General features: G+C 40.8%; 1 protein-coding gene across 4 annotated transcripts in view; it reads right to left on the bottom strand.

Moving 5' to 3' along the window:
* The window catches only part of c2cd3 (C2 domain containing 3 centriole elongation regulator), a 22,497-nt gene extending 7,710 nt beyond the window's left edge, over positions 1 to 14,787 (bottom strand). The window contains exons 1-30 of one of the 4 annotated variants that reach the window (XM_031297567.2): positions 14,516 to 14,787; positions 13,358 to 13,627; positions 13,123 to 13,280; positions 12,062 to 12,240; positions 11,766 to 11,929; positions 11,536 to 11,668; positions 11,293 to 11,445; positions 11,045 to 11,192; positions 10,806 to 10,906; positions 10,230 to 10,433; positions 10,016 to 10,131; positions 9,798 to 9,916; positions 9,183 to 9,314; positions 8,618 to 9,076; positions 8,326 to 8,477; positions 7,539 to 7,782; positions 6,797 to 6,980; positions 6,521 to 6,704; positions 6,165 to 6,337; positions 5,939 to 6,074; positions 4,577 to 4,845; positions 4,066 to 4,146; positions 3,382 to 3,981; positions 2,962 to 3,288; positions 2,729 to 2,867; positions 2,560 to 2,624; positions 2,277 to 2,482; positions 2,055 to 2,188; positions 1,829 to 1,978; positions 539 to 729 (exon numbers count right to left, since the gene is read on the bottom strand). In XM_031297567.2, coding sequence (XP_031153427.1) covers positions 539 to 729; positions 1,829 to 1,978; positions 2,055 to 2,188; positions 2,277 to 2,482; positions 2,560 to 2,624; positions 2,729 to 2,867; positions 2,962 to 3,288; positions 3,382 to 3,981; positions 4,066 to 4,146; positions 4,577 to 4,845; positions 5,939 to 6,074; positions 6,165 to 6,337; positions 6,521 to 6,704; positions 6,797 to 6,980; positions 7,539 to 7,782; positions 8,326 to 8,477; positions 8,618 to 9,076; positions 9,183 to 9,314; positions 9,798 to 9,916; positions 10,016 to 10,131; positions 10,230 to 10,433; positions 10,806 to 10,906; positions 11,045 to 11,192; positions 11,293 to 11,445; positions 11,536 to 11,668; positions 11,766 to 11,929; positions 12,062 to 12,240; positions 13,123 to 13,280; positions 13,358 to 13,627; positions 14,516 to 14,567 — 5,623 coding nt within the window. In that variant the 5' untranslated portion in view covers positions 14,568 to 14,787. The remainder of the gene's footprint in view (positions 1 to 538; positions 730 to 1,828; positions 1,979 to 2,054; positions 2,189 to 2,276; positions 2,483 to 2,559; positions 2,625 to 2,728; positions 2,868 to 2,961; positions 3,289 to 3,381; positions 3,982 to 4,065; positions 4,147 to 4,576; positions 4,846 to 5,938; positions 6,075 to 6,164; positions 6,338 to 6,520; positions 6,705 to 6,796; positions 6,981 to 7,538; positions 7,783 to 8,325; positions 8,478 to 8,617; positions 9,077 to 9,182; positions 9,315 to 9,797; positions 9,917 to 10,015; positions 10,132 to 10,229; positions 10,434 to 10,805; positions 10,907 to 11,044; positions 11,193 to 11,292; positions 11,446 to 11,535; positions 11,669 to 11,765; positions 11,930 to 12,061; positions 12,241 to 13,122; positions 13,281 to 13,357; positions 13,628 to 14,515) is intronic. The other 3 variants (XM_031297568.2, XM_031297570.2, XM_031297571.2) reach the window with 3 other exon arrangements.
* Positions 14,788 to 15,468: the final 681 nt, after the last annotated feature.

Here is a 15,468-nt window from a genome sequence, read left to right as displayed (position 1 = left end):
TTTTTTCAAGCAATAAAATCCACTAAAAATATTCAAACTTTTTAAATGTTAGAATTTTATGTTTTTTTTTAATTTATTTATCTTTTAGTTTTGGACTGTTGTTCATATATAAAACAAGCAATTTAAATACATCATCTTGGAAATTAGATAAAACCATATATTTATTAATCGAGAAAATAATCTGCAGACTAATCGATAATAAATAATAATTGGTAATTTTAGCATTAAATACCGTATACTAGCTTTATGTAAACAGCTTGGGCACTTTTAGACGGAAAGCAATGGAGTGTTGACTTTATTCCAATAGTTGACATTTCAGCACCACTGGTCTTTATTCAGAGGACTGAAGAAGTGAGAAGGTACAGTGATGTCTCCATTTATGGTTAAAGTGAGCAAGCTAAACAGTAGACTGTGTCCACCGTGAACTGGCTCAACTGCCAGGGTTGGGTAAACTAGAACAAAGTTTACTTTAAATGGTAAAATGATTATATATTGGACATTTATAAAAAAAATGTACCATCCATGTGTAAGAGCTCACCACTAATGATATTGTTGACTTGTCCAACTAACTGGTTGGACTTGAGAAGAAGCTGACATGTGTCTGTCTCTGTGTTGCTCTGTTCCTCGTGCTTGGTGTGACAGTCCTGCTCACTCATGGATGGGAATGTGGGAGTTGAAAGCTTACGGCTGAAGTATCTCTGGATGTTGTCCAGCTCACTTAGTTTTTTCCTGTAAAAACAAAGAGTCATAGTCAAAGCTAAAAAAAAAAAAATAAAAAATAAAAAAAATCAGCAAATAAAGTAGGGCTGGGCGATATGGCCTAAAAAAAAAATCCCCGATTTAAAAAAAAAAAAAAAATCCGATTTAAGATTTAAATCGAAATTTTCTCCCCCTACTTAAAATCAATCTGCAGATGACAAAGAAATTGTTCAAAACAAGTTTAAACTTTATTTTGTTTTGACTCACACACGCACACACATGGGGCATGTATACCATTATGATTATTCATGCCAATTTTGTGGAAATATAAAAACCACTGTTTTTTGTGCTGTTTTTTCTTGTTCCTCGCTAAAAGTTCAAATCATTTTAACGTTATTGCGCAACCTTGCCCCTATTTTCACCTGTTGCTGAGTAACGTACATTAACATCCCATGGTCTCTTGAATGTAGCATACCTGTAAAAACAAACATCAAAGAGGAGCTCCGTGCTACAGAGCGGCGACTGCTAGTTGTTTAAGCCGCTACAGACCTCCGTCACAGCTCGGTCGTATCAGCGGCATTTAGTAGATGTGTTGAGCCACAAAAGAAGTCCTCAACACCGCCTCTGGTGCCCCGCATGGTGCTCCTTTAGGTCAGCGGTAGCTGGTGGTTCAGTTATCTGAGAATAGGTGACTCTCAGCCGGGGACAGAGCACCGCGAGCTGCCGGTCATTTCGGCGGAGATTACGGTTAAGTAAGTAATGAAACGACTAGTTAAGAAAAGAATTAATGTTAGTCCCTGTCGCTGCCATGTTGTTTGTGTATCTCTATGGCAAACGCGCGGGGGGAGGGCTGAGCCCGTTCGGAGCTACGGGAGCCCAGAGGGGAGCGTCGGCGAATGTTAAGGAGCAAATCGATTTTCATTTAAACAAATCGACGTTAACTACACATTCGAGTTAATCAATAAAATCGATTTATCGCCCAGCCCTAAAATAAAGTCATCAGTACTTGCAAATAAGTATGTAATGCTTTTAATAATGCACAGCAGCAGAAGGAAACAGACATGTTTCAGCCCTAGCAAACATTCACTGTATAGAGACTGTAATGGACTGTATATATGAGGAATGATACCTGAGTGTTGAAAAGAGGAGCGAGCTAGAGGGATTGATGTCACCAGCACTGCTGCTACAGACAGAATGAGTGGCTGTTTGCTCCTGCAGACTCTGATGGTAAAGACGTACTCTGTCCATATGCTCAATGTGGCGGTCGCCCTCACTGGACCTGACCAGAAGTAAAGACTTTGAATAAAGACATTTTAAATCATGACTGAATGAAAATGTGTAATTGTTCTACAAACCTTTCAGAGAACAGCCTGTCTGTCTGGTCGGGTGACGAGATCTTCTGCTCGGGGTGTCGGCTGATGTGAGAGGGGAAGCTGCTGTATGTGGCTGTGGTATGATAGCTGAGAGGGAGTGCCTGGAATAAAGTCTGCTAATAAATGACATTCATTATTATTGAAATTAAACATAAACAAGTTGTTTTTTTAAACTGTATGTACAGTATGAATACTTTCTCTCACCGGTGTGTTTTTAGCAGCTTCTTCATTCACAGTTTTTCTCTGTCCTCGGAGATCGTGGACACCCTTTAGTGGAGTGATGGACACTTTGAGCTGGCCGTGACACTGACCACTGAAGTCTGTGATGTTGTACCAACCACACACTGACTGGAAGCCACAGACTAAGGGGGACAGGTCTACAGAGGCAAATCCAATCACCCTCTCAGTTTCTATGGGAATAAGAGTGAATTAATATATCAAACGTATCAATGTAATAAACGTCACACAGTGAAACTGCTACCTGTACCTCCTTTGTGCCAGACTTTGAACACAAGAGATTGCTGTGGATCGACCAGTAGCTGCTTTGAAAGCCTGTAGATTCAAAACAAATCATCAGCCCAATATCTGATATCATTATTTCAGTGAACCAAAGATATCCTCAAAGATTTAAGTTAATGCCTGGGATATAGCTCGACCTGCACTCATGTTGATGGTCCCACACAGGGCAGTCGGTGTTGGCTATGACAGCTGTGGACACTGGTTCAGCAGACTCTGCAGTGACGTACGAAACACAGCAGCATGGTGACCCTTCACTGCGCTCTGCTAGAGGACAGCCTGCCAGAGAAACATAACACACACATCATTATTACTAATAATGTAAGTAGAAAAAAAAGGTGGAGGGGAAAAAGATTTCAGGTCACAACTTCACCCTTTAGATTCAGGTGCATAGCCCGGTCCACTGCAACAGTCACAGGGAAAGATTCAGCCGTGCTTATTTCTGTGTGCTGCACAGATGTGATGTCTGGAGTTGTTCTGGAGGATTTACTCCTGTGTCTGATTTGTGATTTTCTGGGTGTAGTGGGCGAGGGGGCTCGATCTGCTGCTTCCACCTCTTCTGATAAGAGCTCCCCCTGGCTGTCCGAGTCCAGCTGGGCGTCAACTCCAGCAGGGACGAAGCCTGCTGTCAGGGTGATGTGCACCCTGAGAGCAGCCCCTTGTAGATCTGCTGCTGAGCGTCTAAACAGTGGATACACTCCTGTAAAACCAGAACACTGGGATTACACACAGCCATCATTTAACTAAAGCAATAATAATCTGTTAAATTATAACCCAATTAATACATTCTTACCACTGAGAGTAAGCTTCTGCTTAGGTGTCTTTGCAAGAGAGGACAGATCGACAAACGCTGAACCCACCAGTCGGTCTGTGTCTCGGGGCCTCTGTCTGTTGTCTTTTGTAAAGGCAACCCACACCTGCACCTCCAGCTTCTCCTCTCGAAGATACCACATCAAGGGCTGAGTGCTCCTTAGCTCCACAGTTCTACTTCCCTGGAAGGCCACTGTGGCCTGGCCTTCCTCCTCGACCGAGGGGTGTTTCATCTGGGAGCAGAAGGCATCCTGGTCGTAGAACTTGTACCTGAAGTAGCAGTAGGTGGAGCGCTCAAGCTCACTGAGGCCTGGCAGAAGCAAGCAGTGGACAGGTATCCATGCTCTAGGCATCGAAAAAGTCAAAGACATTTTTCTAATGCTGTCTCCCCAAGCTTCTTCATCATATAGCACTTCATTCTGGGCCATTTCCCAGCTCAAACCCTGAGCAGCTTTAATGACTCTTTCCCTGTCTGAGTGGTGGGCAAATTTGACAGAGATCTCGAGGCCCCCGACCAAGATGTGCTGGTGCTGAGAAGAACTTGTTTCCTGAGGTATATAAACTCCAAACCATCCAGAAATACCTTTATGGTTGGAAAAAGAAACAAAAAATACTGTGTTTGTCAGAAAATCTATTTTCCCAGCAGTCACTAAGAGTGCACACATACCTGTTCTTTTATGGAGGAGATCAGCAAGAGGTATTTTCAATGTGCCCAACATCACTTCCTTTGGCTTATGAGAGTATACTGCTGCAACAAATAGCACAAAACAAATGAGTAACTTACAGACAGATATTTACTAATATTAAAACTAAACACTTACACAGAAATATTGCTTCTATAAAAGATTTTTTTGAACAAACTAAAAGAAATATCAAGATATCAAGATGTCCAAAAACTTGTAGGTAAAACGTATTCACCATCCTTACATTCAACTTGGAGAAGCTCTGGTAACAATAACACACTAATTATGTGGACTTATTTAATTTTGGTTCAAATGTATCCTGTACATATTTTTATTAAAAGGATAAACCGGATAAAAGTAGGAGCACTGCTTGTTCAATAACAAAAATATCACTTGCACATAAATTGTTACTGCAAAAAGAAATCATTTAAACATTTGTAACATTTGTATTAATGGGTAACTGTGGTAAATTAAACAGAATAAGCTTTCTTAAACCTTTGCGACTGTCTCTGTTCCAGACAGTGAAGACAGCAGAGGCTTCCTCCAGCTGCTCAGCCAGGCTGCGGGTTTCTCCACTGCTCCTCTGAAACAGCAGATCACAGGACATCTCCACGTGGTGGTCAAACTCTGGGCAGAAGGTCCTGGCAGCTACGCGGGTGCATCTCCTCTCATGCTCAGGCATGAAGGAGAGCTCGACTGTGACGTATGAGTTCACTCCCACACTGGCAAAGTAGCCAAATCTTTCATCTTGTTCTGATAAAACCCTGAAACAGATAGGCAGAAGGACAATAGCAAGCTGAAGCAATTGAGGCAGTATAGATATCCATAAAAAGGAAATCAGCAATACTTTCAGTATAAGTTTTAAGATCTCTGCTGAAACACTTGCCATCAGACCAATTAATGGAGCTGAAGGTCACTTCATTTGTTGATCTCAAAACTTACAGTTAAACAACTCAACAGCAATTTCTCTTCCAATGTAATAAGCTGGAGGCAGAAGTTTCAGTTGGTAGAGCTCTAACTCGGCAAATACAATCTAAAATACATTAACTTATGGCTAGATGGCCTTAAAAGAGTACCTCAGTGTCCTATTTTAGCTTGAACTGCCCTTCAAAAACAAAACAAAATGAATTCAAATCCACAAACTTCGCACTTGTCATCCCACAATTAGAAACGGTTTCACACAGATTTACTCAAGCAAACACAGCTCTCTGGGCAGAATTGATCTGATTGCTCAGGGGAGTTTCCATTCCATTAAATTAAAGTGTTCATATTATGCTCTTTTTCAAGTTCATAATTGTATTAAGAGGTTATACCAGAATAGGTTTACATGGTTTCATTTTCAAAAAACATAATATTTTTGTTGTACTGCACATTACTGCAGCTCCTCTTTTCACCCTGTGTGTTGAGCTCTCAGAGTGAGACATCACACTTCTGTTCCATCTTTGTTGGCAGTCGCACATGCTCAGTACCTAGGTAAGGACTACTAGCCAGTCAGAAGCAGAGTATGAGGGCGTGCCCTGACAGTACCTAGGTAAGGACTACTAGCCAGTCAGAAGCAGAGTATGAGGGCGTGCCATGCTAGCAGCTAGGTGAGCATTATAACGTGTGTTCCAAAGTGACCACGTTTGTCTCTGAAGTAAAGGCTGGACTACAATAGAGCTGTTTGGAGCAGTTTGTGAACAGTGTTTTCTGTTGGAGATGGTAAGTCCCTTTGGGGTGGACTTTGGGCTTTTTCACTTTGTAAACCTATAACATGCACAAAAAAGATACGATAAAGGAAAGGGAAAAAGCCAAAAAGTATAATATGAGCACTTTAAAACAAATGAAGCCCCCAAGAGGACAGTGGTAGTGATGTACCTTGCGGCGGCCTGCAGCCCTGATGCTCTGTGCACTTGAACCACAAGTGTCACAACACGAGAGGCCGCTCCTTTACCAGTCTGACCTTCAGGTCTCACTGGTCGGTGCTTGTACCGAATGCACACATCTAGTAAGCCTGAGAAACATAACAGATCAGTCACAACATTTAAGATGCTAAATGTGTCAATGCAGTATTATATTGCCATAACTCTGTGTGTCTGTGTACCTGAGGGCTGAGGCTGATGTCCTGTGGGACTGTCCGTCCTGGGAATCAGGGGCAGGGAGAACATTTGAGCCTTATTAGGATGCTGTCTCTGCATGGTGACCATGGCACACAACTTGGACAACGGAAGCATTCCTTTGGCCACAAGCTGGTCTCGGACGTTTGGATAATAATATCTGCAGAGACATGTGCATTATTTATATGAAACCAGTAAGTATAAGGCTATTCTAGGAAATACAAATTGGAGAAGGATTTATGCACAGGAAAATTAATAACGTTTCAGGGTGATGACAACATTTTAGCTGTAATGAATGCATGTTGAATTCCATTTTTCTCCACTTGGACAAGACAACACAAACCTGCACCAGACTTCAAACTGGACACCCCCTCCACTGCTTAGGCCTTGGCTTGAAAGAGAGCTGAGCAGCAGCCTCTGAACAGGAACTCCTTCAGGAGCCAGAAGCACATGAGTCTCAGAGTGACCAAACAGAGGGTCAGGGATACAGAGAGTTGTGGTAGTACGAAACAGCTTCAGGTTCACGCCTGTTGGAGATGAGATACAGGTCAGACTGAAGCAGAGGGAAGAAAAAACTTGGGAAATTCTTGAAAATGTCATACAATAAAAAGGGCCTTACTACTTTCTATGAAGTTTTGGTCCACTTTTGCAGCAGGGTCACCCTCCTGAGAGGGGAAACCGTACTGGATGTAGCAGTCAGCCTCACCCCACACTGTGGATTGCAGAGGTGTCAGCCCATTTACCTTCTCCACTCTTATGACAAACAGATGCTCTCTCATAGTTTTCTCTTGTGATGCAATCGCCTGAAGGAGAAACACAATTGTGAAATGAGGTGAAAGGGACTTGACCACTTGTCAGCACAGTTGCTGTGTACTCTTCACTCATTAAAGAAACAAAGAAGACATGCAGTTAGTTAAAGGACGTGACATGTATTACCTGACAAACCTGCACATACAGTGTATAGTACAGTAATGTAAGAGTTCATTGAGTCTGAACTTTTTCAGATAATAGTATGAGATAAGAGATTCTTGATTTGTTTGGTTAACATTTTTATAACTATTCAGCATGATCCTAAATCATCCACTTTCAAGAGTCAAATAAAAACAGGCAAACATGCTTCTCACATACTCCTTTATAAATATCTAAATATAAGCATCTTTAAACCTTGTTTACTCACTTAGTAATGTATTAGTAATATTTAGTACTTTTACAATGCATCAGCAAAGATTGCCAAATAACTTTTCTATGAACAGCCTTTGAAGGCGCTGTCAACCTGCAATTATCTGCTTGACAAGCGCACACACACACACACACACACACACACACACACAAAATGTAATGCAACAAAAATTAACCCTGACCTTTGTTTGTGAATGATGCTGGTGATCAAGCAGATGTACTGGTCTCACGAGATGAGACAAGCAGTCATATTCTTCATCCCTCGTGCGCTGGAGGGCAACTATCTGTTCTGATTGGCCCATAGCCAAAACTACCCTGAGGTGTCCTTTACAACTACCTGAGAAGACATCAATGACTGGCATGTAGCAGTCCACCCCTAAGACAGGGTACTGCGCCTGGAGAAGAAGGTGGGCAATCTTTGGATCCCTGAAGGGGAGAAAAAACAGAGGGGAGGGTTAGTGGTCTTGCGTGCAGCCTCACTGTGCCAGGTATATTGTAGTCCGCATTTACAAGGTGTGTGTACTGTCATTTGCGATGAGTTGGAGTTTCATTTTGAGAATTTAAGAAATGTATGACATGTAGGATGAAAGACAACAACATATTGTATTGGAGGAATACCACAGCGCCTCCCAGAGGGCAGGTTAAATAAAAAAGGATGTAAATGATGCCCATATTGCCTGCTCTGAACTCAGATATCACAGTTGTGATTTTGATGATTTTAATGATAATTATCAATTTCAATTAAGCTAAAGAGTAAAAAATAACTTGGTTATCAAAAAGTAGTAGATACATTTTCTGTCGAACAAATTATTATTAATTAAGTGACTCGTTCCAGCTCTAATTTCACCATAAAAAGTTACCAATACCACTTAAAATACATGGTGATTATTCTGTAAACTAACTCCTAATCCAAACAAAAACTTCTGTTTAAAAAGAATTCTAAAAACACGTTGTCTTTCTATGACTTGCCTAAATGACATGTAGAACTGGTGGAGAGGTAATTTCACAAGGCCGAGGAGTTGATCCTGCCCTGAACATCTGGTTTTCTGCCACACCTCGATTACCATCACGTTATTTTTCATCCGCTCCAGCAGCTTGGTTGTTAAGGCCACAGGAGTCACCTGAGACAAGTCAAGGATAGAGAAAAAGTCACGTGGGTCAGTGAGATTCTTCATTTACAACATAGAAGAATGTTGTTTTCTTTGTAGCCTAATTAAAAAAAATTAAGATACTGTAAGAAGACTTGATCTCCTGGACTAACCTGAACAAAGTTGAAAGAAGGATTTGTCTGATCCCAGCTGATGACAGATCTCGCCGTCTCATCACACCAGAGTTTACAGTTCAAGTACACGTTTGGAGCCTGCTTGGGCCCACAGTTGAAGTTCTTTCCATCTGGCACCATGAGTAACGTATGCAGCAGGACCTTAGGATCCTCCGCCACCTCCACCTGCTGCCGGGATATATGAGGAGATGTGTGGAGGCCGGGATGGGCAGAGGGTTCTTTTGAGGGTTTCTGAGGACTCAAAGAATTCAGTCTGGAATTTTCAAAAGAACCAGCTGGTAACTCCTCCCTGCCAATGTCCACATGTTGAGATCTGGAGCTGGTCTCTCTCTGTGGATCGGGTGCAGGTTGTGAAGGCGATGTGTCATTCCAAGCCAGCTTGCTTTTACTTTTTTCAGAGGAGAAATCTTTGTTGTCTGTAGCAAGTTCTAGTAACACCTGAAAAACAAAATAAAATAACAATCTCTATAAAAGTCACTTGGGTAACAAATATCAGGCTTTCAAACATAAATTCCTGGGTAAAAAAAAAACAACAGTACATTACCTTCAGAGGTCCAATCTCCTGTGTTTCACAGTTTTCTTCAACGCTCTGTACAGGTAAGACGACAGACTGACTCAGCTGCTTGCTCTGCAGCAGACAACGCAGCGGGTAAACTGCCTTGCCAATGGGAACAGGCTGCAACGGGAAAAGTCAAAGCCATCACCAGCGCTTCATTACTTTAAGTACTTGATGATGAGTTTTAATGAATGTCTACCAGTGTTTCTAGGCATTTATTAGAAACAGGAAGTCATTTTTAGTTGTTTTATATGGAAGTTGATATTTCATAAAGGAGTTACATTAAGAAAGAACCTTATTTTTTCAGTGGTGCTAAATGATATACTGTGTGCACACATACTGTATATAATATGCCCATAAAATAAAAAAAATAATCATAAATATCCATTCAAAACCACCAGAACTGTGTTGTGCAAACAGATCAAATTCTAAATTATTATTACCAGAACAACTTACATCACAACTTAATTTAAAGAGACCTAAATGTAAACCTTCGATACTTGTAGATAAACAACAGTCACCCTGAGTCAGTCACTCTTAAACCGACCAATAAAACTCATTGTAACCAATCAAATGAGTAACGTTTAGTCCAAAGCTACTTACTTTCTTTTGCTCGTTCTTTCGTGAGTAAATCTTGAAAATCAGATCAGTTCCCCACCACTTTTCAATTGTTGCTGTGCTGAATTGGACAGGAAACACAGAGTGCTGATGGAACTTCACGGCTAAAAAACATAGAAGAGTCAGATTCAGTCACAAACCTGTACCAAAAACTGTTTTTCACTCAGCTAGGTTTCATAAAAGCAGATTGTAACAGGTCATACCTCCTCCTGTGACTTTACTTGCAACAGCTCTGGTCATCTCCCCATCTCCCCCCTTACTACGATCATGTCGACTAGAAGCGGAGGCCATCGGGAACATGTACTCGATAAAATATGTGCTGATGGAAAAAGAAAGGAGATATCACAGGCTTTTGTTACTAATAATTTCAATATTATTTTTAAATGAGATCAAAATAATGTGAAATGTTTTGCCTACCACTTCTTGCTGGTTAATGGTCTAGGAGGTTTCCCTTTACTAGAGGTCTTTCTAGGTGTGTTGGTTGCATTGCCTGGAGGTGTGGTCAGGGAGGCGATGGTCACTCTCACCAGCCGGACCAAACTCAGCAAAGTCAACTGCTCTGCACTCACGCCAGGAGGGATTTCACCAGCATCTGCAGACCGCTGAGGCTCTGAGTTTGGACTGGACACAGTCACAATATGGTGAATAATTGTCTTAAATGTACTAAAGGTTATATCTAGTCTATTTTCATACTGAATGTTTGTCTGAACTATATGCTATCCCGGTACCGTGCGTGTATCCCATATATTCAATGTAAATGGTTTATTTAGCTGGTCAATTTCCTTCTGCGTTCTTTGTAACTGGCTTATTTATAGATGTTGATCAATAACAGTACCTTAGGGAGAATATATGCCCTTTTAGAGTAGCTACATTTAAAGGCGGAGGGATAAAAAACACTGGATGGCACACACACTCCCAACCCCTACCAGATCTTCTGAAAGGATCTTTTTACTGTCCGAGCAGCATGGCTTAAGGACATGTAAAGGCCCTCACCCTCTAATGATCTTAGGTCCGGACTGTGTCGGCTGTTTTTTACTCGAGGACACTGTTGCTTGATCCTCCTCCTCAGTGTCGTTTGGTCCGATATCTGACATCTGAAAGAAAAGATAAGAATGACCATTTCAAGAATGACTTCAAATAACCCTCTGCTAAAAAAAAAAAAAAAAAAAAAAAAAAAAAATCACATAAAACATGCTTTTTCTCTGACAATCATTAGAAAATCGTCTACTTACAGGAGGTTTGTAGAACAAATTTTCCAGTAAGCTCTGATCATATTGTGGATCATTGAGCTCACTGTCTCCACACACACTGCTATGACCAGACAGAGATTCAGATAAGGAGATATCTCCATCCCAGAGAGGCAGAGGAGACGTGTTTAAGCTAAACAAAAAAATAAAAACAGTAAAAATCTTGTAAAAAAAATAAAATAGAAATGTTTACATTTTCTCTCACCTTTGGAAGTAAATGTGCACATAAGTACCTGCCGAGGAGCAGATCCACCGCTCTGTTATCCATGTCTACAGGACAGTCTAAGCTGCAGTCTGAGACTACAGCAACATTATCAGAGTGTTTGAGAGTTGAATCAGCATGAAGAATATTTTGAAGAAACATCCCAGAGGGAGAAGGAAAGGGCCTGCAGACAAAGAAATTAAGTATTATAGACTGTGCATTATAAGATGATACAAAATATTGTTGTTTTTTTACAAACTTTTGAAACACTAACTTGGAAGGTGGCAGGATGTTATCCTTTGGGAGAGGCAGAGGGGTGTCTTTCAGAGCCGGGACACAATCCATGTCACATTTTAAAGATGATACCACCATAGCATTTCTGAGCTTGTTCCCACGCTCTAGAATAACTGAGATGAGAGAAAATGTTGGATATTTGTTAAAAGACAGTCAAATTTGTGTGTTTGTGGTTATGTACATCTGATATGTAGTCATGCTGCAACCAACTTGAGAGGATATCATTGGTTGTATGGCCACAAGGCTCCTGATTTGAAGGATTCACAGTCGTTTGACTGTTCAGAGATCTGTTTGTTGTCGGTATCTGATTCTCCAGTGACTCTTCTTTGCCTTTATCTTTCTGGGCATTTTGGTAATATAAGTGGTCTTTCCCTCTGAAAATATAACAGCAATATATACAGTAAGATTATTATGCTCAGAATTAAACTTTCTACCGGTGAGTTCTTACAAGAAGACACAGGCGTTTGATTATGAATAGCAACATCACAACAGCAATAACTTCGAACCTTGGAGTGTTTCCACTGCTGCTCCCCGCTGATTCTTTCCCGCTGCAAGCTGAGAGCGATCTGGACTGCGAGGGCACAGTCAGTGTGGTGACTTGTGGTCCTTCAATGCTGATATCTGTGATGGGACCTGAGCTGCTGCTGTCATAGGCTTCAGTTAGAGGCTCCAAATTAAGGGAAACCTGAGGAGGTAAAAAAAAAGAAGCTAAGATGTGGATTTTACATGGTTTACTACTGCTGGTACAAAATGATAAACAACTTGAACATTATAAATGTTGCTATCCATCTAACTATTTATGGGGTTTCACTGGTTTGTTTGTCAATGCCACAATTGTAAATGATGATAAGAGCCAGTTGTGGGTGATGAGTCCTAAATTACTGAATGCCCAATAAACACTTTACAGATATAATCGTGAAAACAAAAAAATGTTAATAGGCTTAAGAGGTTATCATGGCTTTAAATGTAACTTGTGATACTCTTTTGTCCCTACACAGGAAGGTCACAGTCCGCTACAAAACAGCACCCCTGCATTTGGTAGAGATTAGTTGTCTTGCCTAGTTTAAGTGGAGTCAGGGTTTCCCCTGCCATTAAAAGGTTTAAATGCAGCACCCGAGCCGTTTTGGGCTGCACCTAAGGCGAATGATTCTCAGATTTAATGACTGTAGATTGTAGTCCAAGTTTTGTCTTTAAGCTTTTTGAGTATTATTTATTCATGATCTGCTCTAGCTTTTCCAGCGTTTTACACACAGATATGGTGATAATAATGCTACAAAATGATGTGAAAAAGAGACGCAAAACTACCACAAAGGGATACAAACCGACTACAAAGAAAACAAAAATGACCACAAAGAGACAAAAGAAATATATGGGGAAATTGCCGTTTTTTTTAATAAAAAATGTAAAATTTTCTTGAGGAAGGACCCTTAAATCCTGCGCGCACCTAAGTCGTCAACAAACCGAGGGAAAACACTGGGAGTCTCTCTATTCACTACATTTCAGTATACCAAACATAATTCCACAAATGCAGCTGGCAGGTAATATGTGCATTCAAGTTCCCACTCACCTGTAATTCGCCCAGCTTCTCAGATGTCGGAGATACAAGGGTGTAAAATCCACTGATGGGGTGTGCCAGAGAGAGACGAGAGATGCTTGCAACCTGAGCCCGTGCGATCGGCAAATGATCCGGTTTGGTCAGAACTTCCAGCACCAGAGAGCTCATATCTGTTCATCAATGACAGGTTAGTGGCTGATTTTAAACAACATTTTAAACTCAAACTTATCAAAGCCTTCTTAGTTACCTGTAAGATATGAAGTAAACTGCTTTGGCCCACAGCGGATGGGGAAGCGAGCTGTGGTCTTGATGGTCTTCTGCGATGGCTGTGATCCATCTCTCGGAAAGAAGTGTGTCCCGTTGGATGACTCTCCCCACCAGCGCAGCCTCACAAATGTTGCAGACGGAGGCTTCTGAACTGTCCATAATACACGGCTTATAATCACCCGCAGGAAGCATCTTAGCTGGCCTTCGACCAGAGGAGGGAGGCTGGTGGCGGGGGACACATCGCTTGGGACTGCAAAGTGTTATTTTTGATTACAGCAAAGTCGAGACACAAACAATGTAAACACCGTAAATTCTAAAATCATGTCACCATTATAGGACAGGCAAGGTAAGCCAGTAAGAGTGGTATTTGCTACAGGTTTTAGCTAGATGTTGGCTGGTATAACAGTTATATACTATACTGTACTGTTCACTGTGCAATCATTTATAGCATGCTGAAATTGAAAAACTAACGAAATAAGTTATTAAAATCTGTTTTACACACAGGACGAGTTGTATGTAATATGCAACAGTGAAACACTGCTCATTAGTTTGACTTGTTTATTTATATTTATGTGATTTTGCATGAACATTTTCGTATGAATATTATAGTAATAATTTCAGCCATATCACCCAGCCTTACTGTTCAGATGTGTAGGAGGAAATATCCCAATGATTCCTTTTGGGCTACTGTATGATGACTTCAAAATGATTGAGTTAATTATACTACTGACAATGACGCATTAACCCAGGAGTCTGACTATAGACTAACTACACAGCAGGCAGCAAATACAAATACAGGAACACAACATTGTAAGAGACCCATTTCCACTAAACAACTGAGTCAATTGTACTTATTATTGACAAAGGACGTTATACTTCGCTTCTAGCATCATTTGGCAAACCAACAAACTGCATTACAAGTTCAGCTGCTTAACGGTACTTCGGCACATTACCTTCACAACAAAACATGCAAAAACAACATTAACCGAGAGAAAGTAAGAGCATATTACCTAACATAACATTAGCTAGTAAGCTAACATACGAGGCTAATGTGAGACTGACAGCTGAAGCTAACAGCTACGTAAATTATCGAGCTGTTTTGCTAGCATGTAAGTTAGCTAAGCTAACAACAGTTTACCTTTCTTTTTGCTGCCTCCAGGTTTGACAGACCTCTGTTTTCTGCTCTTCATTCCGCAGCTCAGTACGTATAGTTAGGTTATGAATGACAACCTTGCCAAAGCAGGGGGTGAACCGTTAGCAGGCATGGTTTTATCATACTCCATCAATAATCCGTTTAAAAGAGCCAACTGAGCTGCACACACACCCACACACAAACGGCAGCGCGCAAATCTGTTTCCGACTTTCCAGTCTATGGTTTCCGAGCAACAAAAGTCCGAACGTGCCGCCTTCGCTGCCGCTGCTTTTCACAGAGGCATTCTGGGAAATTGAGTTTATTTAGTACAGTGGCCGCCACGTGATGATAACAGTCTGAGGGCAGGTTTAGCTCAGATTAAAATGATCAAATGTGCCTTTAAATGATTGCACATAATCACTCTAATAATAATTTCTGATCTAAATCTTGTGGAAAAAGTATTGCTCTCATTTTACCCAAAACAAATTTGACACATACCTTAGACAATTTTTTTATTCAATTGATTTATATGTCACATTTGTTGACAAGCGGAATACAAAGGCATGAAAATAAAGCAATATAGTGAAAGCAATAAAACATGAGTGCAATTCCATTTATGCATCCTAAACTCAATCCAAAAAATGCCAGTGTTATCATTGCACACATTGTGACCCACACTAACGACATTCAATTCTATCCACAAAAATAAAGTCAAAACAATATAAATTAAGGAAACTTTACAATAAAAGCACCCCATAGCCTACATATTATCAGAGTGAAAAAAAAAACATTTCAACTCCATGCAGCCTTCTTTTACATCACCAGCAGAGGGTAGCACTGACCTAACTAACAGGTTCTTTCTTTCTCAAACCTGAGATTTAAAAAGGCTTTCTGTATTTCTGCTTCACTTTATTTAGCTGTTGCTGGACAGCTTCTCTGTCAGTCAGTGTTGTATTCAA

Source organism: Sander lucioperca, chromosome 5 (assembly GCF_008315115.2).
Source record: "Sander lucioperca isolate FBNREF2018 chromosome 5, SLUC_FBN_1.2, whole genome shotgun sequence".
Taxonomy (NCBI): Eukaryota; Metazoa; Chordata; class Actinopteri; order Perciformes; family Percidae; genus Sander; species Sander lucioperca.
The sequence above is the reverse complement of the archived record's forward strand: the minus strand, read 5'-3'. Positions and strand labels throughout refer to the sequence as shown.